We start from the raw sequence: 26,332 nt of genomic DNA, 5'->3' as shown, positions 1-26,332 counted from the left end.
TGGGAGGCTGCGATATGTTCGTGTTTGTCTCCTTGTAATAGCGCGGCACTGATGCCGACTATATAGTGCTACCTCACTGAAACATACTGCCGGGGACACCCAGCAGGACACCCCACCGGTCACATTATACTGACAACGGGCGAACCAGTCGTCCCACCCCTAAATTGCTGAGCGCCAAGAAGGAGTAGAAACTACCATTTTTACAGCCTCTGGTATGTCTCGGCCACGGATCAACCAGAAGCCTTTCTCACAGGGGCGAACGCTCAACTAAAGGCCAAAAGTGAGGCATTGTTAATGGAGACATTAGGAAGAAGAAAGTTGTTTAGAGAAAAGAGAAAATATAAGATCCCAAATTTAGTCACCTCTAACAATCATGCAATGGGGCAGCAGGTACATTTCTAACGCGTACCTGCAGGGACCTCATCTTAAGCACTCAAATACGAACAAACCATACACTGAGTCACAATTTTAAGTGAACAAGCAAATTCGCGGAATTTATATCCCCCGCTTGCAGGACATATTGTAGGTTAACATTATTCATGTTAGGTTTAAACATGTGAGTATCGTGCTGTTGAGACATAATGTATAGCTTGAAACTTGTAAATATGCACAAATCACAACGGTTGGCAAACTTAGCATGAGTCGGATGTGCATACGAAATAAGGTTGAAACATCTGAACAATAACTACAACAATTTTTACACGGAAACCAAAGAGTGCGCGGGATGGGTGGAAAGACAGAGGAACACAAACATTGTTATCAAGTGAGTTATTAAGCGGAAACTGCAGAAAATGACGTTTTTCTTTAATCAAGGGGTCATAACTCTGCAAAATGGAGTCCGATCACAATAGTTGTGAAACCTAGCTGAGCCCTTAATGCGTTGAATTATACTACGTAGTTTGAAGACAATCGGATAATATTCGCGAGAGTTAATGAACAAAAACGCAGCAGATAATAACGTTCTTCGTTATTCAAGGGGCCATAACTCCGCCAAATAGGGTCAGCTGAAAATGGTCATCGAACGTAGCCGATCCCTTAAAGCATTTAGCCCTGTGACAAAGTTTTAAGAAAATCGGTTAACATTTGTTGTAGTTATAGCAGACAGACAGACAGACAGACCTAAATTAATAAATAGGATACTGAATCAAATATAACATGAAAAACTGTTTTCAACGAGAAACTGTTGCAGTCCCTAGAAACTGTTGCATTCCCTTTTGGAATCTAACCCCTTTTTTAAGAATATATGTCACCAGTAATAGAGCATTGTTGATGATATTCCCCGGCATCTTCAGGCAATACTGTCATCACGAGCAGAATCACCAATGCATCACTCACAAACTGGTCCGTCATCAAGATGAAGTGTATTTGATCCACAATGTATTCAAATAGTTCATAACATGTGAAGGAAACAAGTCCGGTGTTTGAGAAAATTACATGACTTCTATGTCAGCACTGCAAGGTGTATTATTTCGACGAACGAGCAGACAGAATTGTCCCTTGTGTTCGACCAGGCTGCACATAAATAGTTTTTACTTGGTTTCTAAGAGGATAGCGATATATGCTAATGTAGCTTGCTTCCATGTCATTTTCCATTCTCTGTATAATTCCAAACCCTTCTCTGTCGGTTTTTTCTAAAGCATCCTGACTTAGATCTTTCACCCCACTGAAGAACTGACGCAAAATGGTTTTATCGTCAATGTCCCCCCCTACGGCTTTTTTTTTAATTAAATGATCAAAAACATACGAACGTTTCACCCTGTCCGGTATATGTTCTACGTGAGATTTCAGCTTATCCAGTGACTCCTGCAGCCGCTCTTTGTGTTTCACCCTGAGGTAGACATTGTTTCCAGAATTTGCATCTAACTGTCCCCTTCCTGTAAACACGACAAGTTCAGTGTCTTCGGTCAATTTCGCTGTGTCAGCATCCATTATCAGTTCCCGTAAGTGACATCCATTTGTACCCAAGTGTTCGAATGAAAACGAGGCCTTTGCCTTTTCGGTTTTAATGCCAACTAATGACAGGGCCTTTAGTCGTTTCCAAGATTGAATACTCCTCATCGTTACCGAAAGCAACGGATTATTGTCTAATACCAGCTCCAATATCCCCGTCTTATCCGGCCTAGTCTGATTATCTTCAGGGATATTCGAGATCAGATTGTTGGTAAGGTTGACTTCAATCAAAGAATTTGCTGATAAAAGGCAGCTAGGAAACTCCTCAAGTTTACAATTGACAAGTCGAAGGACTGTTAGATTCGGAATGCAGTGAAAATAATCAAAACTCTTAGGCTTAAACCTCAATCCTTCTAATCTCAAGCCGTTCTGTTCTTCATTTATCACTTTCAGCTTTTTCAATGGAAATTGTTTGTCAGTTGCCCGCTCTTTCACATCCTCTGTTATCTGACTATCCATGAAAAGACTGAATTTTTTAACGAAAAATCGATCATTTGAATTGAGAAGATGTAACAACAGCCCAAGACTACCGTAGACTTTAAGAGCGGGTGGTTTCTGAAAATCAATCTGAAATGGTACACGACATTTTCTAATCACCCAACAGAGATGTGTAGCTGACAGGAAACAATGAAAACAATTACACGTGCAATACATAACCGCAAGAAACAAGTTTAATGTATACAGTCGATAGATACAGGCGATTCTGCTGTATTCCTCTAAATCACAGTAATACTCACTTCGCATATGATCAAACCAAAAGAATATAAATGAGATGCAAAAGAAACTGGTCAGTGAAAGTAATGTCAGGAGCACGTATTGAGCGATACAGATGACACAAATTGTAAAGTTATGCAGTGACAATTTCGTTGTCGGGGGAATTTTGTCGTCAGTGTTTAAAGCGGCAGTGGCGGTGATGTCTGTTCTCATAGATAAAACCTTCTTATGAAGTTTCAGTAATTTCTGCAGTTTTGCTGGATCCGAAGCATCGTCGTGTGCATTGCTGAAGGTATCAAGCTGTTCTGTTTCCTTGTCCGTACTGAAGATGACATCATACGCACAGCCAAATGTACCGATAGCGTCATTACATTCACCCACCATACCTACGAATCGTTCTATGTATAGCGCTGAGCTAGGAAGTGTTGTCCACAACCGACTGCAGATAAACAGAAAGGCGGCATTTATCAGATAGATAAATGCAACGTTCTCAACAAACCACGGAATCATCTTTTGTCGACACTTATCGTCAATGTAAGAATACACTGAATCAGCATCCAAGCTCACCGTCTGGAATTGTGGACAAGATTGCAGAGAATATTGAGATGTGTTGTAGACACACTCGTTCATGTTGCAACTAAAGGTGTCAAATTCTATTTTAATGCCAGCCTCCATCACCGATATACTGAACAAAAATAACAACAGGATATCTGCAGCCCGAACCCAAGCAGGCTTGAGTAGTTTAGTTGTGATTTCGTCTTCGCGAAAATGATCCGCTAGAGTCTCAATGATCGAATCCATGGTACCTGTAACGCGTGGAATTGATTTATATATCATAACAATTTAATCAAGATCAGGTGACAGAACATTAAAATATTATTTATACGAATACTGTGTGAGAATATTAAAATTCCAACTTTTGAAACTTTGTAGTGCGGACAAAGATTATTTTAGATTTACATTGCTATTGATGATTGATTTAAATCCGAGTTTAAAAGAAGATTTGGAAGTCGTATTCAAGAAGTTGGAATAAATGTCTCATTTTGTTCGAAAAGGTGGGTATAATTTGTACTGACTGGAAAGCCAAGTTATCTGGTTTGATATTAACTGGCAACGTTAAAATTGAACAACTGCTCGGGTTACAATTCGAGCCAGAACTTATAAGAAGCATAGTTATTTACGCCGGCTAAAATTTTCGCGATTTTACCCAAAATTAGAAAATCAAATCTACACGCATTATAATAACGCGAATTAGATATGTGAAGAAACTATATTTTCGCGGTGTTTTAGTATAGAGACGGGACTCTCAGCATATGAAGTGTCGAATATTCAAATGATAGGCCCTATTACAGCATATTGAGCAACGAAAAAAATAGTGTATTTCATTAAACAAATCATCCACAAAACTATAAGATGTATGATATATTCTATTTTCAAACATCATTACTTGCTATGAATGCTATTTCATGACAATATTACGTTTAAAAAGTTCATTATCGTAGCTCACTTTTACGCTTGTCATATCATTCTGCAGATCCTATTTTCGCGATAACGTTATTGATCCGCTAAATCGTTAAAATGTCCTCCACACTGAAATATTCTGTTACATGACATATCAACCAAAGGATAAACATGCATTCACTCAATGTATAAAGGATTATGAATTAGTGGGAGTAATATAGCCGAACTTACCTCAGTTGAAGTAGACGATGATACAGAAACAATAGTTCTATACGACAGGCAAGGCAATGAACGTGTCAGTAGGTACTCGGTGGGTTGATTAATGGAATATTGAGAGAATCGTAACAACACACGAGCCTATAACCTCTGTCTACATCAATATCGCCAACGACCTGCTAAAACATGATAGGCGTGATAACCTCTGTCTACATCAATATCGCCAATGACCTGATAAAACATGATAGGCGTGATAACCTACTGTGTACGAGGTATTGCATTCTCTTGGGTGGTCGAGTGGAGGTTTAAATGGTGAGTAATTTATCTATGTATGACGTGAAAATGTGTGCAATCTATTTGAAAGGCTATGCGCAGCAATATTATCTTGATGTGACCTTATCTAGGCGCTTGTGAAGTTTAGAAATTGCTCGATAATGTCCGATTCGATCTTTTGCTGATTAAGATGACTGCATACAAACAGTAATATATCACAGCATGCATAACAAATGACACCTACATGATATTGCACCTTTAACATATGGTAATATATATAGTATGCCAACAATTAATTACATTTCATAATACAGTTTTATTTTCCTTCTGTGACTTTTTTATGATGCGATATAAAATATGACATTGTTATAGCCAGAACAGTCTAAGCAAATCATAAGCAATGACGAACATCTTATTCATTACTCATCGGTTTTAAGACTATCCTTTCATTTAATACACAATAAACATTGTATTTTATCAAAACTGATGTAATTTTTACTGCATTATCCATTTATATCCATATGTAATAGCCACCAGGGTTACGGTTAGTTCAAATCAGCTAACATTCCAAACTTTGTCGCACGAAGTCACGTGAGCCGAAAGGATGCAACATAAGTAACAGTGGCTTTATGTTTTACTTAAGCCCAGCTTCACATGCATAGGTAGAAATAATCAAACTTAGCATAAACATACCGGCAAGTGTGTCTGGCCAAACACTTTAGGCCTAGCTAGCCTGACACGTGCCAATATGTACACCGTATATGCACAGCAGTTGTTATAAGATCAACGCATTGTAAGGAAACTAATCGCATAGAAACAAATTTACTAAACGGACCGTGTAGCCTGATTAATTAATCTAACAACAAAATAATACATATTTGTACATACATTTGGGTGAATTCGATCAGTTTTAGCGTTAATGCATAGAATCCAAATATCCAGTCAGAAGAGGGTGATTAATAATGTTTAATTTTACACGCCCCGAAACGCTGACCGAATACAGATTATAGCACTTGTCAATCCAAATGCAAACCAAATTTGGTTATAATAGAAACTTCTAGAAGAGGTATTGCGCGGAAACTAATTAACGAATCAGAAGTAGATGCTTATGCCTCATTAATTATGCGTTCTTATGATTGCATTGGAATGACAATAAAACTCAACCTGACACATGCCAATATTTATTTGAACACATCATCTGGTAAAATATTAACCCTTTAAGAGGTTTATTACAAGGTTTTTTCGGAACCCATCAAAATGCCTCGATTACACAAACATACAATCTGATTTGAATTTACGTTCTGAACTAACAACACTGAAAAATTCGAGTGTTATAATAGTAGTGATACTAGAACTTTTACGTACATTTTTGTATTTGTACAACCGTTAAAACACGACAATATTGATATTAGATGGGAGACGGACTTGGCCCTAACAAGTTCGTGAGATAAGCTGCGTTTTTGACAAACTATGTACGATAGTACACATTATCATCTACCGATATATACTACTATTTACCACCTACCGGTAGCATGATAAATTCATTATCATTGATTGTCAGTCTGAAGTTGAGAACGATTTGAGAACAACTTGAGAACGGATTTTCCCATTCCACAGCACTTGGGAACGTAATTGCACAAAATAAGAACGTCTGCTCGCGCCAAATGACTTCCGAAACCGGAAATAGCGTCCACATAAAAGTGATCCGCGTAAGAAAATAGTCCGTCATAAACATATCAATACAAAGTTACGGGAAAATGTTGTGAGAAAAACAACACCATTTCAAGTGTAAATGTGCATATGGAAAAGCCAATGACGATAGGATTGTTTTAAAAATATATTTTGTCTACGTAGTTTTTCAGGTTCTTTGTATTCCTCCGCGCAAAACTACTTTTTGTTTTTTCGGAAAACATGGTGTTTAGTTGAGATTTTTAAATGGAGAAATATATAAGGTAGTATTATATAGATGATAAATAGTTTATCGTACAGTATTTTCAGTGTTTGTCGTTCAAACAATTTTCTCATCGCTCGCACGTAGATAAAATCTCGAGACCACCTGCAGTGGCCGCTCGATTTTATCCACGTGCTCGCGATGAGAACATTGTTCTCACGACAACACCCTGAAAATACAGTGTGATAATCTATAAATACCAAACGATATTTGACCTGGCCTTTGGTAATTTAAATCCATGTGAAAACATTGTCAAAGGTAGCTTGAATCATATAAATTTGCGTCTTGAAGATAACGATTTAAAGGAATCCACAGGTTATATGCAATCAATATAGTTTATAGACATTTTAACAGATGTGTTGATATAACGAAGCCGGAACATGATATTTGGGGAACGTAATTTATATCTTAAATGCTAATAGAAAGGTGTTTTATTACCTGCTTTATCAATATTAGAACACTAGATTAAAGAAAAGCACCGGTCGTACTTCCTAGTTGTCTGGTATATGATCAAGGTAGACAGGATACTGTGGTATTTTATTAAGTACTCAGTCTTTATCATTTTACACACTGCACAATTCCTAATTTTCTATAATGGTGTGTTGATAGACAGATAATCAATGTACCTGCAAAGCTTGATTTCCTTTGAAAATACACAAAGGCGGTTATCGATTCTGTCACAAATTCTGACTGCACGCAGCCCTTGTCTGCAAACCATTGGCCACACTGTTAGCTAATTATATAATGTCTAAGATAGCAATATTGATTTGTCCTCGATTTTAGAAAGCAACATTTAGTCCACCATTGAGCTAGTTATTTAGTTACGTGATTGTTAACTGCCTGCAACATTTAGTCCACCATTGAGCTAGTAATCTAGTTATGTGATTGTTAACTGCCAGCAACATATAGTCCACCATTGAGCTAGTTATTTAGTTATGTGATTGTTAACTGCCAGCAACATATAGTCCACCATTGAGCTAGTTATTTAGTTACGTGATTGTTAACTGCCTGCAACATTTAGTCCACCATTGAGCTAGTAATCTAGTTATGTGATTGTTAACTGCCCGCAACATGTAGTCCACCATTGAGCTAGTTATTTAGTTACGTGATTGTTAACTGCCTGCAACATTTAGTCCACCATTGAGCTAGTTATCTAGTTATGTGATTGTTAACTGCCAGCAACATATAGTCCACCAATGAGCTAGTTATTTAGTTATGTGATTGTTAACTGCCAGCAACATATAGTCCACCATTGAGCTAGTTATCTAGTTATGTGATTCTTAACTGCCCGTAACATATAGTCCACCATTGAGCTAGTTATCTAGTTATGTGATTGTTAACTGCCCGCAACATATAGTCCACCATTGAGCTAGTTATTTAGTTATGTGATTGTTAACTGCTCGCAACATATAATCCACCATTGAGCTAGTAATGTACACTGTATTATGTGATTGTTAACTAATTTATCACAACCTAGGTCGTCTTAAAGCGGTTCACAAATTATTATCCGTAGTTATCGGGCCCTTGCAACCAGCCAATATCTTTCTCAACTCCACAGGGAACACACAGCTGGTGCTGCCATTTCCACGCTCATAGCTACATCTAGCAATTTCAGCACTGCATATAACCACGTACGTCTCATTTACAGCTGAGTAGACTGGAACAAGTAAAGTATCTTGGTCAAGGATACAACACAGTGCCATGACTGGATTCGAACCCAACTCAAAAAATAACAAGAAGGAACTATTGCTATACAGATATTCACTTATTCACTTGGATGAGCGGGTGGCGCAGTGTTGGGTGACCTGACCGACCACGTGGGTTTTCTCCAGGTACTCCTGGGTTCTTCACACACTAAATCCCTCTGCACGCTTCCATCCGGGCGAATAGGAGTAAGAAAACTTGTTTCACAATTGTTGTAAAAGAAACAAATTATGTATTAATTATTTATCTATTATTGGAACGCCAATTAACGAATAACACAAACTGTAACTTGTTATTGTTATATTAATTAGAAACGTATTTTTCATTCTTAAAACGTCAATAAAAGTACAGATTTCATAGAAGAAATGTGAAATGTGTTTTTTTCTTTTAATGATATTCATGGTTTTTTTTAAGAATTCATTGATTATACCACAGATTTAGATCTAATTCATTGATTTTACCACATATTTAGATCTAATTCATTGATTATACCACAGATTTAGATCTAATTCATTGATTATACCACAAATTTAGATCTAATACATTGATTATACCACAGATTTAGATCTAATTCATTGATTATACCACAGATTTAGATCTAATTCATTGATTATAACACAGATTTAGATCTAATTCGGTGAATACAGTCTTCTGCACTCGGATTTAGTAATGAAATGGTATTGTCATACTGTAGGTTAACTAAACGCCAATATTTAACGCTGATCAAGAATGGTTAGTGGTGCATTTTCTTTCAAGGTTTGCTTTCTGAAATCATATGTACATTGTATATATGTATTACTAAATAAACTACCGCTTTATCTCATGATGACATCTTAATGTCAAATTTAAATTTAAGACAAGATTATCTTTTCATTCTTTAATGTCTCTGGTCAAAATGAAATACAGCTCTATAAAACATCGAAAAGCAGATCGCAAAGTGTTTACATTTTTAATTTAAAAAAAATGGTAAAAAGGTATTGTAACTTTTCCCTTTAAATTGATGATATATGTTTCGGTTCAAGCTACACATTTTTTTAATCAGATGCGTGTGGCGCAAAATAATAAACGTCTTCCGATAATATGCACACAAAAAGTTATCGTTAGAGGCGACTAATGAGGAGCCCCCCCCCCCCCCTGCAAAATCGTATTTTTTTCTTTTCCGTTGTCTCGTGCTAAGGCGATGTTAAAGAAACCAAAATTGATCTACAACACATGGAATTTTAAAATTGTCTTTTCCCACTACCCTACTCTTTTACTTCTATTATTACAGATGTGTAACGTTAAACCCTCAAGAAACAAAACCCAAAAACAACATTTTGTAAAATATCTACATATAAAGGTGGGGTCAACATTCGGCCCCTACTTTAATTTCTTTTAATGTTTCGCCAGTCACTGGGTTCCTAACAAAATGAAGGATTTGTTTGTTTTTTTGTTTGCTTTATTTTGTTTAACGTCCTATTAACAGCTAAGGTCATTTAAGGACGGCCTCCCCTGTTTGATAAATGTCACAGGCGAATATAATTTTGAAAATGAACTATGATTTTGTAAAGTGATTACTGTTATTTTGATACTAAATATGTCATATTGATATGCATGCACTAAGCGGAGTGATACTTTAAATAAAATGAATATGCAAAATTTCCAAAAAATTAATTTAATATAACATTGTCAATTTGCCTATATATAATTACAATGGTAGTCTATACAGTATACTTCTTTCAAGACTTTCCACATATAAATTCTGTATACAGATACATTTTTATGTAATATTGAAACCGGTAAAATACTTTTAAGCATGTCAAACAATTTCACTTATTCTTGAAGATTTGATTATCGATGTTTATTATGGTAAATATTGATTCATTGTCTGTTTTTGTATAATACCAAAACACTTTATTATATTAGGCATGTTTTAAAGTTACGTGCAGCAGTAATAACTCATAAATATGTATTCTTTAAAAGAAATCTTTCTTCTGGGACACACCTTTAGGTTTTATTGTGTTATAGACAAAGATATGCAGATATTAAAAAACCCCACTATAAAACAAGAGGCCCAGAGGGCCTGTATCGCTCACCTGAATATGTTTAAAATAATTGGTATGAAGTAGGTGCTGTAAGTACATATGAAATTTCAGAAAGATCCATCCAGTACTTGAGATATAGCGAGAACAAACTTCAAACAGAGCCCCACCCCTATATGCAACCTAGGGGGTCATACACACCAATTATACAAAATTGAGTCCCTTTGACCAAAGGATGCTCCAGACTAAATAAGGATAAAATCCCATAATCCCGATGGTCGAAGAAGGATTTTAAAGGTTTTACCTCTATTTCTCCTATTGGACCCCGCCCTTCTGCCCCTTGGGAGAACACACCCACTGCATGCTTATACAAAATTGAGTCCCCTTGGCCCATTGATGCTCCAGACTAAATTAGGATAAAATCCCTTAATCTCTATGGTAGAAAAGGGTTTTTAAAGGTTTTACCTCTATTTCCCCTATTGGGCCCCGCCCTTCTGCCTCCAGAGGGGTCAGACACACCGTTTATACAAAATTGAGTCCCTTTTGCCTAAGGATGCTCCAGACTAAATTAGGATAATATCCCTTAATCCCTATGGTAGAAGAAGGATTATAAAGGTTTTACCTATATTTCCCCTATTGGGCCCCACCCCTCAGGTCCCAGGGGGGTCACACCCACCATTTATACAAAATTGGTTCTCCTTTACCCAAGGATGCTCCACACCAAATATGGACCAAATCCTTTCATNATTTATACAAAATTGGTTCCCCTTTACCCAAGGATGCTCTACACTAAATATGGACCAAATCCTGTTATTCCTACGGAAGAAGGAGGATTTTAAAGAATAATTTGCTATGTTTCCCCTATTTGGCCCCGCCACTCAGGCCCCTTTGGGGCCACACCCATGGTTTATACAAAATTGGTTCCCCTTCTCCCAAGGATGCTTCAGACCAAATATGGAACAAATCCTTTCATTCCTACAGGAGAAGAAGGATTTTAAAGAATAATTTGCTATGTTTCCCCTATTGGGCCCTGCCCCTCAGCCCCAAGGAGGACCAGACCCACCATTTATACAAAATTGGTTCCCCTTTACCCAAGGATGCTCTACACTAAATATGGACCAAATCCTGTTATTCCTACGGAAGAAGGAGGATTTTAAAGAATAATTTGCTATGTTTCCCCTATTTGGCCCCGCCACTCAGGCCCCTTTGGGGCCACACCCATGGTTTATACAAAATTGGTTCCCCTTCTCCCAAGGATGCTTCAGACCAAATATGGAACAAATCCTTTCATTCCTACAGGAGAAGAAGGATTTTAAAGAATAATTTGCTATGTTTCCCCTATTGGGCCCTGCCCCTCAGCCCCCAGGAGGACCAGACCCACCATTTATACAAAATTGGTTCCCCTTTACCCAAGGATGCTCTACACTAAATATGGACCAAATCCTGTTATTCCTACAGGAGAAGAAGGATTTTAAAGAATTTGCTATATTTACCCTATTGGGCCCCGCCCCTCAGCCCCCAGGAGGGCCAGACCCACCATTTATACAAAATTTGTTCCCCTCCCCCAAGAATGCTTTTGACCAAATTTGGTCAAATTCTGCTCAGTCGTTCATGACTAGTAGCGTTTTAAAGGAAAAGTTGACGGACTGACGACGGACGGACGGACGACGGACGCTGCGGTATAGCATAAGCTCACCATGGTCCTTCGGACCAGGTGAGCTAATGATCTTAATGATAAAACTGATTTGTCACTTTATTACTTTTTTATTTTGTCATTTGCCCATTCATTAAACAAAATATGAAGGAATATTACATTACTTTTTATCTTTAACTCAAAACAAGTAAAGCACGGAAAGATATCCTTGTCTACTCCCCAAACCAAATATTAATTTAGCACATTTTATTTTTGTTACCTTGAAAGACGGTCAAGGTCACCAACCTGGACAAAACTCATATCCATTCACATCAACAACCTACTTGCCAAATATCAAGACCCAACGACCTTTGGTTATGAAGAAACACGAACTAAAGGAAAAGTGTGAAGAAAGCTGATTTTTTTGTTATTTTTAAATCAAAGATGTTATATGATAAATTTACCGCTTGTCATTTTTTTGGACATCTTGATGTTTAAAGATATTATTGGTAGCCAACACTTAAGCAAGTATGAAAAATAGTCTCATTTTAGAACTATGCAAATCAACGTGTCCAAAATGGTAATTCTCTCAGTTGTAATGAAATTTCACATTCTTTTCTGCTTAACTCTTCAATAAAAAGAGCATTTCTTTCTTGAAACAGTGTAATACTCGGTATCAAAATAACAGTTGGAATATGTTGCACATAATAACGATATAATTTTATAGTAATTGTGTCATTTAAATGCTCTAGGAGGAATTGTATCACCACACTTTTAACACCCACACAGGTGTAAGTCAATGGGGTCCCATTTGTCATCAAATGAATTCTGAAACTTACTGTTCCTGATTTAAGCTTCCTTTACCCCATACCTTTTTATACGCCCGTCAAATTTGACGGGAGTATTATAGTATGGCGTCGTCCGTCTGGCGTAAACTTTTGTTTGTCCGGCATTCTCCTCCTAAATTTTTCGACCGATCTCTTTGAAACTTTGTATACAGATGTACATTATAATCATGATATGAAGTTGTGTTTCTCTTAAAAGAATTTTGATTCGCCGATTTTTGCAAAAGTTATTGCCCTTTGTTTATTTCAGTATTTGATGTTTGTCAGGCAATCTCCTACATTTTTCAACCGATCTCTTTGAAACTTGGTATACATTAAAATCATGATATGAAGTTGTGTCTCCCTTAATTTCAGTACATTTGTGTATTTGATTTTTTTGTCTGGAGATTTTCTCTTAAATTTCAGCTTACCACTCTTAGAATGATGCAGATCTTATTTCAATGTAAAAAAGTATATAACACTATATACGGCATTCGACGGGCATATATTGTTTCGCCCCGCGGTACTCTTGTTGTATTTATCGTGCTTTAAAATTCCGAGCGCGGGCCGGCGCTAATGTTAATGTTGACCCTACCTTTGGGTAATTTTAGTACACTTAATGTAAAATGTACTCATGAGTCTTTCAACAAAACTCAATATTGTGTTTAATTGACATGTACTTGAGAATATTTCCAAACACTGATACATAAATAACTAACAAAATCAGAAGTTTTTCAAATGTTCCATTTAATTTAAAAGCATCAGTAGTTACAACGTGCATCACAACTGATAAATGACATCTCAAATAATGACGCAAACTTGACTAAAACAATACATTTCCAATCTTTTACGAGAAGATGCAGTTCCATACCCACTGAGGTTGGGAGTAGAATCAAAGGTTATACAAAATTTTGGACAAATTTAATGGGTCAATAATAATAATAAAAAAATCCCGCACATAATACAAAACCTTGAAAGATAAACTTTAATACAAAAAGTAAAAACCCCTACTTATACCGTTTCATAATATTTAACATCACGCTAAACACTACAATTAACACGAATAACAAATCCAATTTTGGTGTCAATTTAAAAATGCAAAAATGCCAATACATTTATTTTACATTATTATTCAAATTTTTTACCTCTGGTACATAAATCATATAATGCATTATTTTCCATGTTCCTGTTTACTTTCTGTACTTTAAGCATGATTTGAGTATTGTATTCCATGTGAATGTTTCATTATTAACTGTTTTAAATATCATAATGTATGTACATTTCTGAATTTGTTTTGGAATTCTTTTGATATTGAAAAACTATAAATGCTACATGTTTTCATATTTATAAAACACATATTAGCACAGCCTTTGGGGAAAATGCTTTGAAAAAAAGGCAAGTTTTGTTGGTGAAACTTTTTATTTCATTTTCACGGTGGGAGATTCAGTTACCTATAATAAAACCTGCTGTTTTAATTTGTACAACATTTGACAGAACCTTTCACTTATGAAACCAACCCTGAACTCAAATTACACCACTGGTTAGCATGCCATCCCAATTACATCCTTAACCTTTTTAACCACTGAAGACCATAATGGACACATCCATATCCATGCATGGTAGAGTCTACTAAAGTTACATAGGGGTGAAAGGGTTAAGCTAGTAACTATACCCATATGCATACATTCAAACATTGCAACACCAGCCAGATTTTGATTCTGCTGAAGTCGAAATACTTACACAGAGTCAAACTATTTCAGATTACTATTCATTGGCAAGTTCAACATTTTATCTGAAACTTGACTACATACTATCTGATGATAGACAACAAGGCGATTTTCACCAAACAATACAAGTACACTTAACACCAATAAGCTTATTCGCTTAAATAGTAATTATTATTTAGCAAATGCATTTTTAACTTTTCAAGAAAGATGCTGTAAATGTCCTTATTTTGTGTGAAACAGATCTTTCAAAATTTTAAAAGACCCTTGCATTTGGTATTCATCTTTTCTTTTCAAGCACATTAACTAATGTCCATTCATATATATTGCTAATATTTAAGTAAATTATTTTGCACTGACATTGAACTGAAGCTGTGAGCGACATTTTTAAAAACTATATCAGGTGAGGTACATGTATATGTGTCACAGTGGTGAACCTTCATACGTTTGTGGTGGACTCAGCTAGAGGGATTTCCCACAGAGCACTGGAGTACAATGTAGTTATATTCCCAAGGCTAGGGAATATCCGAAAAAAAATCCCTGAATTACAGAAGTGCAAACATAGGGACCTGGGTATTAAGTATGATAATATCTTTCATCCTCGGTACTCAAGGCATTCCGCTCACTTTCGCTCTTTGCACCCCTGGAATATGTCAAAGCAAAATCACTCTGTATGTGTGCCACCTTTTAGATAAGACAATAAGCTTCTTTTATCCTTTAATGTACATCAAAAGAATTTCGCCGTCATGTAACGAGTCTTTGGCTTTGAAGTTGGGTGTCCCTCTTCTGTAATCTTCAAAGGACAGGTGTAAACCTAACAAATAGTTAGCCGTGTGCCTTCAATTTTACTACGACATATTCCAGGGGTGCAGAAAGTGTAAGCAAGTTTTTTTTACCCGTGTCTAATCAAATAGATAGCCGCCTGTCTTCAATTTTACTAGGACATAATTAATTTTTATAGGGTTCATTTATACAGTAGAGTATGTTTAAACTTTAACTTAGTTACTAAGTGCAACATTTATGTAAGAATAAAATGCAAACTAACCATGACAGCTTTATTGTTAAAACTTTATAACTTTGTAGTTTGAGATTGTTGCAAATATTTCATTCTATCCACATAACTTTCTAAGGCTGAAGTCATTTGCTCTAAATAACGGAAGAAATGACAGGTTGTGATTTCTATTATTAACATTTTTATAGGATATCTAATCAATTAAGAAATATTACTATTATAAATTTCAAGGTTATTAAGATGGATTGCATCTGAACTAATCTTAACACTATGTACATGTCAAATGCACAATCACATAGCTTGGATGACAAGTCACTATTTCCATTGAGTCTTTACCCAAATAGGTATGGTTCACATTTAAATTCAAGATTAATTCTTGTGAATCTTAATGTGAAAATGCATGTGGTTGATATATTTGTGATTAACATTTTTCATAGTATGTGTATAAAGCAACAAATATACACTGAAGTGTTTCTCTGTTTAAATTGTGTATAATGCATGAACACACATGGCCTGTACAAGTTAATTAGTACGACTTTGTTAAGGACCTCATATAGTTAAGTTTATCATACCGTAACAGTTGATACAAACAGTACGATTTTATCGCTTATCACTGCACAGTATGTACATAATACATAAACACACAAAAACAATACACATATGTCAATAAATAATATTGTGTCGCCCAAGATTTCATATATATTTCTTTACAATCATGGGAATCCATTTTCTATTTTACAGTAATAACATTTACATGATTATAATATGTCCCTTTTACAACAGACTTGAGATAATTAATATACATGAACAAATTCCATAAAATAATATCAATAAAATTATCATTCTGGATCACATGATTAGCTTATAAAAATGAGGGTTTATATCTACATGTATTGATAACAGACAAGGCAAGTACACTTTGTAATAACACAATATTGGGGTGTTTCCTTTGTATCTTATTCCCTTTTCATTTCACAAGTAATAAAACTGGGAATAGCACATAATTTTTACTGGAAATAAAGTAATATATCATTAACCCTTTCACCCTATGTAACTTTAGTTAACTCTACCATGCACTGATCTGGATGAGTCCATTATGGTCCACAGTGGTGAAAGCATTAAGTCAATATTATTTGTAGAAAAAAGTGAAAATTGGAATATTGAAGTAAGACTTAAGGTTAAACGCTATTTAATTCAATGATCAATCTAAAATGATAATAACACATACATGTACAAGTAATAACAAATGAATAGGAAGGAATACAATATTTGAGCTCTTTCAAATGCTTCTAACAGAATTGCAAATTTGAACCACCAATAAAAAGTGATGGGTATAAGCTGTTCAATGTTACCCGTTTTCTGGCACAGATATGGAGTACATGTGGTTATAATAGATCGAAATGGATCTTGATATGCTATGCACCGAGGCTGGTCTTCACATTTCACTCAACATCAATACATGTACTTAAGGGGTTATGCTCACACACGCTCTCTGCCCCCGTTCACCGTTTAATGTACATCAAAGGAATCCTGCAACAGCGTTAAGGTGAAATTGACCATCTTTGAAGTTGGATGTTGCTCCACTTTAATCTTCAAAGCAGGGAGACAGCATAGTGGTAGGACAGTTGATGTTTTACTCCATACCAATCAACTAGCTAGTCGTGTGCCTTCAATTTTGCTATGACATATTTCTTGGGTGCTAAGAGCGAAAGTGAGCTTAACTCCTGGAGTGTCTAGGATGTGTTTCAATAAATACATCATCCATTGTTATTTATTGAAACATGACGACCAGCCTCAATACACAGCATATCAAGAACCATTTACAGTAAAACACTTGGTATTAGATTGTGTTGACCTTTAGCCAACTCCAGAACATTTCTATATTAATGTTAAATGTCATAAATCTCTTTTAGAAACAACAAATGTCTCTACAATTTTAAACAATCTGAAAAAACTGTTGATCTTTTCCAAACAACCATATAGCTACTTTTGATATCCAGGTTGACATTTGTGTTTTACCTTTTCCTTTGTTTTACATATTTTTTTTATTGACCATTTACTTGCCCTTATAACCTCTCCGGTGTTGACGGGCTGTTTAGTATGTAATAATAATAAGATTGAATAACAAAATTCACTATTTTAGTTAGTACTGTAGTGAATGTCTTTATTTTTGAGAAACATAATTTGGTTCATTAGCAAATTTAAATATTTAGCATGTACTATTTATTTCCATAGATACTTTCTATCAATCCTTAAATAAAATCCTCTCAATTGTGAATTCAAGCACTCACAAATAAAACATGTATAATTTGAAAAATAAACACAAAAATAGTGTTATTTACAGTAACATTTTTTCATTCACCCCTGAAGACACATTTTAACCTTTCCAATTCAAGGGTTTTGAATAGTTCATTATGAAATATCAGGGGTGAATGAGTTAAACACTTTTTAAATATATTATATCTCTTTTTTCTCTTGAATCATATATACATTATTATACATATCTTAATCTCAGTAACAGAACTGTAACAGGTAGTATAAACCATTATATACAATGAGGTTTAAATCTCATGTTAAATAACTACACTGAGCAGTAGATACACTCTAGGAGTCCCAGGTAGATACGTTATTTATACATTCTATAGCCATTATTTGTTGTTGGTAATAATTAATCTTTTATTTAATCCAAACTAAGAAAGCAATTATAATAGTTCACATCTCCAGCGTCCAATTTTCAGTAATTTTTTGTATTCTTACAGGTTATTTATTTTGTTTGCGAAGATCTGTGCAAACTACAAAGATATTTAGTTTGATAACACTCAATAAAATGCAGTATCACCGCCATAACTTACTTATATATTTGTAACAAAGGTAAAAAAAATGTTCAATGCCTCTGCCAGTATTTTAACCCGGACATCTGGTCTACTTAAGTCTTAAGCTCTACCGAATGAGCTAAAGAGAAATTCTCCCTAACCATGTCGTTAGGAAGCAATTGGTATTTCACTAGTTTGATATAATCCGTTATCTAGGAAAGTGGTCGTCACAAGTTTTCCAGGGGAAATAGCGATTCTTGTGTTTTCCAGGGGAAATAGTGGTTCTTGTGAAAGTATTGCTGAGTATATTTGTCAATATTACCAGAGTCCCTATGTGGGCTCCAGTGTAACAGAGGTAATATTTTTTACCAATGCCTCTGCCAGGAGTTGAACCTGGGACCTCTAGTTTACTAGTCTTACGCTCTACCGAATGAACTAAAAAAAATCTCCCTAGCTGAGTTGGTAGGAAGCAGCTAGTACTTTACCAGGGTGACATATTCATTATAATCAATAAATCTACCTTTTATTTAATCCAACCTAAATAAAGCAATAAGTTAACATCTTTGAATTGTTTTTTTTGTTTGTTCAGCATCCAATTTTTAGTCAATTTTCGTATTTTCACAGGTTATTTATTTTGTTTACAAAGATCTGTGTAAACTACAAAGATATTTAGTTAAATAACAATCAATCAAGTACAGTATCACCACCGAGATGGCTATCAATGATGGTGTGTAATGATTTTAAATGACATTGTCATGTGACAGTTACGTAATACAATATCGAAAGCAAGTGTTGAATTTGATAGTAACAGTTTATTTAAATGCAAATGTGTTATCATCACATGTAGATAAAATTGGACCCGACTTTAATATTGTATTAACTAGCAGTCACATATGACAATGATATCATTAACACATGAAGAAACTGAACAGTTTGTTTACCTGTTAATGCAGTTTTTGTAAGTGAAATCACAGCTGACCTGAACAAGTCAATGTGAGATTGATAAGCCTAGGTATAAAACCTTGCATTCACAATCAAACAACTATATTCACATATTCACTGCAAGTTCATAGGGTTATGAATGCAACTTGATCAGCGTCATTTGAAAGCTTCCCATCCCACGGCAAATTAAGTGAGACAATGGTCAGAAGTGAACATTATGGTGATGTTAAGACTGCTCCAGGAATCTAGTTTGCACTGACAACACAGATATTTCAATTTCAAAAACATAAGGGAATATCTGTATTTAAATCAACAATAACTATAAAAGTTAGAATGCTACTACATGTATTTATGTTCTCTGAAACCCTGGAATTTGTCATAGCAAAATTGAAGGCTCAGTGTTTGCTACATTGTGAATGAGACAGGAAGCCTAGCTTAATCATTTGATGTGCTTGAACATAATCTCACAGTTGCCTAATAGAAAATTTGAAAGGCTTTGAAGTTGGATGTTGGTCCTTAGTAATCTTCAAAGGACAGGTATCAGCCTAGTGATTGGTCAGTTTTTTAACCCAAGATCAATCAAATAGCTAGCCGCATGCCTTATACTTTGCTATGACATATACCAGGGGAGCCGAGAGCGAAAGTAACTGTAATCTCTGGAGTATCAAAGATGGCTAATATGTCTGTAACTTGAGTATCCATTCAACCCAGTATGATCATTGAAAAACATGCTGTTCAATCCCTACGTGATTCATCAGGTATGTCTACATCATAGTATGGCCTTTAGCTGATGGGGAAAACATTAATAAATTTTATAAATTTTATAAATGCACGAAAATAAGATGTGCATCTATCATGGTTTAGACGGCTTGCACATAGTTCTCATGTCTTACAAGGGGAGATAACAAAGTTGTACCAAAAAATATTTGCCTTTGCCTTCAGGAATACATTACTTATAAATCTCTACTTCAATCTTAAAGTAACAAAGGAGACATTATACATGCCACATGGTTGATCATAAAATATAATTAATTCGCAATGTATTGTAGTACAGAACAGTGATTGAAGGAAAGCTCTGGAACAAATTCAGAAGTCATGGTTGATTTTACACATTCAAACATTACGCTTGAACGTCATCTCAGTAAACTTAACAAATGGAAAATATTCTTGAATAGGGGGAAATAATAAAATAGGAAGGAACACATAATGAACAGGCAGCAGTGACCACAAAGTAATAACAGGAGTAAGATTTGCTGTAGTGAAAAGTACCAATACTACACGCGTACACCACTGACACAAAATTTCAATTCTTCAAAAAAAAAATGTTTCCACTTTGGAATCAAACACTACAACATGAGAACAATAATAATCTTTATGAAAATTCTCCATAACGTACCTGTTTCAAATGAAATGAGAATGATGTTTTTATATCAACAAAGGATACTTTCTTAACCCCAGAATACTTATAACGATACATAACAATTATAATTACAACAATTTTTTATTCAGACTTCCCACTGACATGAACACATCACAGATTAATTGTAGAAATATGATATTAATCACGAGAAGAAAAAAAAGTAACAAGGTCTTACAACATCACTAAAGTCACTGTAATCTTCAAAACTTTAAGGAAGAGTCACATATGTAATACTACCAGTGTCAAATCCAACAACGAACATCTAACAGACCCCTTCAATCAACGACAAGGTCAACAACGAACATCTAACGGACACCTTCAGTCAACGACAAGGTCAACAGGACATCTTACCAACGGACACCTTCAACCAAGGCAAGGTCAACAGGACATCTTACCAACGGACACCTTCAATCAACGACAAGGTCATGATCAACCATGAACATCATAACTAACAGACACCTTCAATCAACGACAAGGTCAACAACGAACATCTAACGGACACCTTCAGTCAACGACAAGGTCAACAGGGAACATCTTACCAACAGACACCTTCAATCAACAACAAGGTCAACAGGACATCTTACCAATGGACACCTTCTATCAATGTCAATGTCATGAATAACAAGGAACATCTTACCAACGGATATCTTCAATCAACAACAAGGTCAACAGGACATCTTACCAATGGACACCTTCTATCAACGACAATGTCATGAATAACAAGGAACATCTTACCAACGGACATCTTCAATCAACGACAAGGTCAACAGGACATCTTACCAACGGACACCTTCAATCAACGACAGGGTCAACAGGACATCTTACCAACGGACATCTTCAATCAACGACAAGGTCAACAGGACATCTTACCAACGAACACCTTCAATCAACGACAAGGTCAACAGGACATCTTACCAACGGACATCTTCAATCAACGACAAGGTCAACAACAAACACTTCACCAAACATCAACTCCAATAACAAAGTCAAAGTCATCCATAATTTTTAGTGGGGTTTGGGGCAGGGATTGTGCATTAGATATTTTAACTGGTCGTGTTTTACTATTACTTCCACTTTTCTAAGATAAATTGTGTCTTTGATGAGTTCCATTTCCATTGTATTCAACTGTTCTGATAAAATAAGATAAGACAGCTGGAAGAGATTGTCACTGGGGAAGATCTCAAAACCAGAAAAAAAATATTCTTTAACTTGCACTGTCAGCTTTAACAAAAGCATCATAGTTTTATATCTAATATAATAACCCAGACATATTTTAGTAAATATGTGGTTATTTGGACAAGAACGGTGACAATAACCTTAATAACCTGATTTAATCTAGGACAACAACTCTTCTGCAGGTTCATAAACCACATATTCATCTCAACAAACAAATAACAATGGCTATAATCTTCGGCCCCTCTTTGTTAATTCTTTGACAAAAGTTTAAACTGTTACCATGGTGACATTGACATTATTACTACCTGGTGAATAAAACTGTACCCATGGTGATACTGACATAATCAGTACCAGGTGAATAAAACTGTACCCATGGTGATACTGACATAATCAGTACCAGGAGAATAAAACTGTTACCATGGTGATACTGACATAATCAGTACCAGTATCAGTGTTCAGGTCTGTTCCTTGTTGCCCTTACTGCTGAACCAGGAGGACATGGCTGATCGAGCTTGAGTGAGGGCGCCACCTTCAAAATATTGACCACCATTACACGTTAGCCGTGTGCTATTTACATGCCTTTAACATGATAATCCATATATACAAGCAGGCTGTGAGCTGTTAGTATTTATCATAATGTTTCATATCTAAACGTAACTCTGATCAATTTATTAACATTTAGTGTAATCTAACCCTCAAAAGGATGGGCTTCAATAAAGCGTTAAGAAATAAACCTCATTGTTGATATTGTGAAGATCATTTTAATAAAGATTAACAGTTTTACAAAAATTATCATGTGCCTGATTATGTACAACAACATTGTAGCTGTGTAGTTAAATCAATATTAATATGTTTTACATAGAAATACAAAATTCTTCAGTAATAGTATTTGTCAAAATTATATATAAGTGCTATTGGCAACACAAGATAAATACACATTGTGTGATCAAACTTATAACAAGAGATCCCAGAGCGATCTTGGCGCCCACCATTGTACCATCTTCGTTACTTCCATTTCAGTTTAATCTTTTCTCTTTTTTTCTCTTATCTGTTTGATCGAGCCATGTAAACAGTAAATGCACCATGAGGTATAACTCACACTTCTGTGTATAAAAGACAACCTTCAAAGTGAGTTTGTCTTTTCATATATTTACTAGTAAAGTACTTAATGTGAAAGAAATAGAACGCATCATTGCAATATAGGAAAGATCTGTTAAGTTCTTCCTGCAGTCATCTTGTTTAAATCATCACTCAAAATAAAACAGGCAGCAACTAAGGACTAAGGAGAACCTACATATCAAATTTGAGAACGATCGCTCAAGTACTTCCTGAGAATTAGATCTGATGATGGTGGGCTAAAAAGGAGGTATAATCATCTATTTGTAGTTAAAATCAGTTCTGTGATATACTGACCTACAACTTTGCCTGTTTGCATGACATATTTGCCGGTCTGAGACACTGCAGCATTAATCTTCTTGCCTCGCTCTGTACTCTGCATTGTACTGTTGACAGAACATGTACAGACATTAGGTGTATGTGACAGAAGACATAATCAAGTATCATAATCACACACATACTTATTAACCCTTTCACCACTGTAGACCATAATGAAATCATCCAGATCAATGCATGGTAGAGTCTACTAAATTTACATAGGGGTGAAAAGGGTTAACAAACCCAAAGATTAAGCCTGGTTTATAATATGACATTAATACAGAAGATTGTACTTTCACTAGCCTGATACCTACAGCTAGTAGATTTCATTCTGGGGCTAGTGAACATCTTCAATATTTACAAAGGCGCTGATGTGCCTGACTGTTTCCCAATTGTCTATTTTTAGTAAAAGTGACCTTGACCTTAGAAAGTTTTTAAACCCTATTGCACATCTACAGATCACAGTGTATCACAATATCAAATTCAAAAGAGATCAGTCTTTAAGGTTCCATGATAAGGAATGATCCCCTCCCCTGTTTTCAGTGACATTGACCTTGAACAAAGAATGTTTTTAAATCCCAATTACACATCTACATATTACAGTGTAAAATGTCAAATTTCAAAAAGATTGGTCTTAAACTATGAATTCCAAGATATCTCCAGAAACGAAGATATCCCCAGGCTTACAGATGGATCAAAGGACACCATGATTACTGTATGCCATCTGAATCTCCGGCTTTCCTTTTTTTAATGTCCTTTATATAGATAAAATATCACTTTCTTTTAAAGAGATATGAATACATGGATGATGGCAAAGTCTACTTTAAACAAGGCTAAATTTTGCAAGCAATCCTTAGTTCTCAATCTCCAGACAGAAATTTGATATCTAAAGGCCTAGGAACAACAATCTGTTTGGGTACCACACCTAATTTAGGACAAGCATTAAGCCATCCTAAGAGGTACTTGAAGACCCATCTTCGCTAGCCAAGTGTTCGCTTCGTATACACTCCACTTATCCTTGGCGGATATAGCCGTGTTTACCGAACCTTCAAAATTTTGTGCGGTCCCAACCTCTCGCATCCAATAAAATCATAAGTGGAGTGTATACGAAGCGAAGATGTTGAAGACCAAATTTGGCAATTGTTGGTGATAAATTATAATGGGATATGCTGTGGACAGTTTGATAAAGATATCTGTAGGCTGACTGACAGACAGACTGAATACGAACCTACAATCCTCTCCAGTAGTACCAGTAGGGACCAACAAATACCATTCTAATCATGGTTCCAAACAGTTTTGTCAAAAGAATCATGCAAATGATTTTACTCTTCATGTAACAGTATTGCAGCAACATCTGCTTGCATAGAAAACCTGCCTAGCTATTCCATAACAACTTACTGTGATAGCCTCATTCTGATGTCCGACACGCCCAGGTTACCATGGTACGGATGCCTGCAATGATGACAGCAATATAATTGAAATGCACTGTGCAAAATATAACTAGAGAAACTGTGAGCCAGCTCACAATGGTATACCCCCTGCTTGTGCTTACATTTGTTTCTGGAGCAGAAATTAAAGTTTCAAGGGCCCATAACTCCAGGAAAATAGTTGAATCACAAATTCCTTTCTATATGTACATCTACACATGGCGTACTTTCACTGTGGCAAGTTAGGAAAAAAATCAAACTAATGGTTTAGAAGTAGTTGGGCTCACAACAAGGATCATGGACAGATGGACAGACAGGGTGATTCCTATACATGTACACCCCAAACTTGATATAATAATTGTTATGCATCATTTGATGAATTTCAATTCCATATTAATGAAATATCATTTCAATAAAACAAAAACAAGCAACTCTTCCTATACAGAAATGACATGAAATGCTCAAGTGATTATCGTAGATCCTTACCCTAAGGCAATATTCTTCATGCCCTCATGTTCTGTGCTGGTCCATACACGGTAGCTGTGTGTTGTTTTGAATGCTTGAACAAAAGACATACCGAAATCCTCTTGATGTTTTACATCTGAAAGGAAAATTAAATCAAACTTTAAATAAATATAGATCATGATCTCTTTAAAATGACTTTCAATGAGAGAAATGTCTAAGCTATAAATGAGTTACAAACTGGGGCTTATGAAGCTATACCCCACCTCTTGTCCCTCCTCACTGCTTTCAGAGGTTACTTACATGTATCACACTACAACAACAAAGTTTTGGTTCAAACAAGCATTACACTGATTATGACCTTTGACCACAACATTCAATGACCTTGACCTTAAGGGCATAGATCCGAGTGTTATAAGACTCCTGTTGTTGTTTCAAGTTTGATTTTACCAATGAGAAGTTAGTCTGACCAATCATTTGACCCTTGCCACAACTTTGTTGTTTGACTTATGGACCTGAAAATGTAAGCTGACATGCAATCTACCTTAGATGCATGCACCTGTGAAATTGTGAAACACAAATCAGAAGTATATAGTTAAGACGATAGTTTGATCTTTGATCCTCATACCACAACCTTGACCTTTGGGAAAGGAACATGAAGTGATATTTTGCCTGGTCATGACTAACCCAACCCAAGGCTCCGCCGACACTTAGATAACCAAAAAAGCATGCAGAAAGTTAGAGATTTCTGCATTACATGCATTACACCCTTAAGGTAGAGGATGATTGTTTTTCTCCCATCTATGTTTTAAAAACAATACTTTTCAGCAAATGCAATCTTTTTTTATCCTAGTTTGCATATGACCTCTCCCATCATTTCTTATGTTCCCATGACCAGATAGTATTGTGTCTTTCTGCATGCAATCAATCATACCCTGGGGAGGGACAGAGAAGTCTTGAACAGGTTAAGGGGAGACAATCCAGTCAAAGGTGGGAGAAATGCATATCTACTTTGTGTGTAGGTGATCAGAAGTTATAAAGCAAAGAAACTGTTACAATTTACAGGGAACACTATATAACACCCAAATTCTCCCAACTGACGTTATAAGGAATGAAAATATACAAATTTACAAGACAAACTTTAACCAGTCTTGTCATTTTTCAGTTTAGTGCTC

At 35.7% G+C, this 26,332-nt stretch overlaps 2 protein-coding genes across 3 annotated transcripts in view; both read right to left on the bottom strand.

The window, feature by feature from the left end:
• Positions 1 to 635: 635 nt before the first annotated feature.
• On the bottom strand, positions 636 to 4,439 carry LOC110463726 (volume-regulated anion channel subunit LRRC8B-like). The gene is made up of 2 exons (XM_021518546.1): positions 4,357 to 4,439; positions 636 to 3,470 (listed from the first exon to the last, which is right to left on the bottom strand). Exon 2 carries the CDS (start codon positions 3,463 to 3,465, stop codon positions 1,465 to 1,467), a length of 2,001 nt encoding a protein of 666 aa, XP_021374221.1. The 5' UTR covers positions 3,466 to 3,470; positions 4,357 to 4,439; the 3' UTR covers positions 636 to 1,464.
• Positions 4,440 to 13,477: 9,038 nt separating this feature from the next.
• LOC110463672 (late secretory pathway protein AVL9 homolog) overlaps positions 13,478 to 26,332 on the bottom strand; it is a 32,728-nt gene continuing 19,873 nt past the window's right edge. Inside the window, exons 12-16 of one of the 2 annotated variants that reach the window (XM_021518468.1) lie at positions 25,182 to 25,296; positions 24,667 to 24,720; positions 23,248 to 23,336; positions 22,285 to 22,363; positions 13,478 to 17,226 (exon numbers count right to left, since the gene is read on the bottom strand). In XM_021518468.1, the coding sequence (XP_021374143.1) occupies positions 22,290 to 22,363; positions 23,248 to 23,336; positions 24,667 to 24,720; positions 25,182 to 25,296 (332 nt within the window). In that variant the 3' untranslated portion in view covers positions 13,478 to 17,226; positions 22,285 to 22,289. Of the gene's footprint in view, positions 17,227 to 17,915; positions 20,932 to 21,117; positions 22,364 to 23,247; positions 23,337 to 24,666; positions 24,721 to 25,181; positions 25,297 to 26,332 lie in introns of those variants that run through there. The other variant, XR_002464415.1, reaches the window with a different exon arrangement.

Source organism: Mizuhopecten yessoensis, unplaced genomic scaffold (genome assembly GCF_002113885.1).
Source record: "Mizuhopecten yessoensis strain PY_sf001 unplaced genomic scaffold, ASM211388v2 scaffold10921, whole genome shotgun sequence".
NCBI classification, from domain to species: Eukaryota; Metazoa; Mollusca; class Bivalvia; order Pectinida; family Pectinidae; genus Mizuhopecten; species Mizuhopecten yessoensis.
This window is presented reverse-complemented; position numbering and strand designations above follow the sequence as displayed.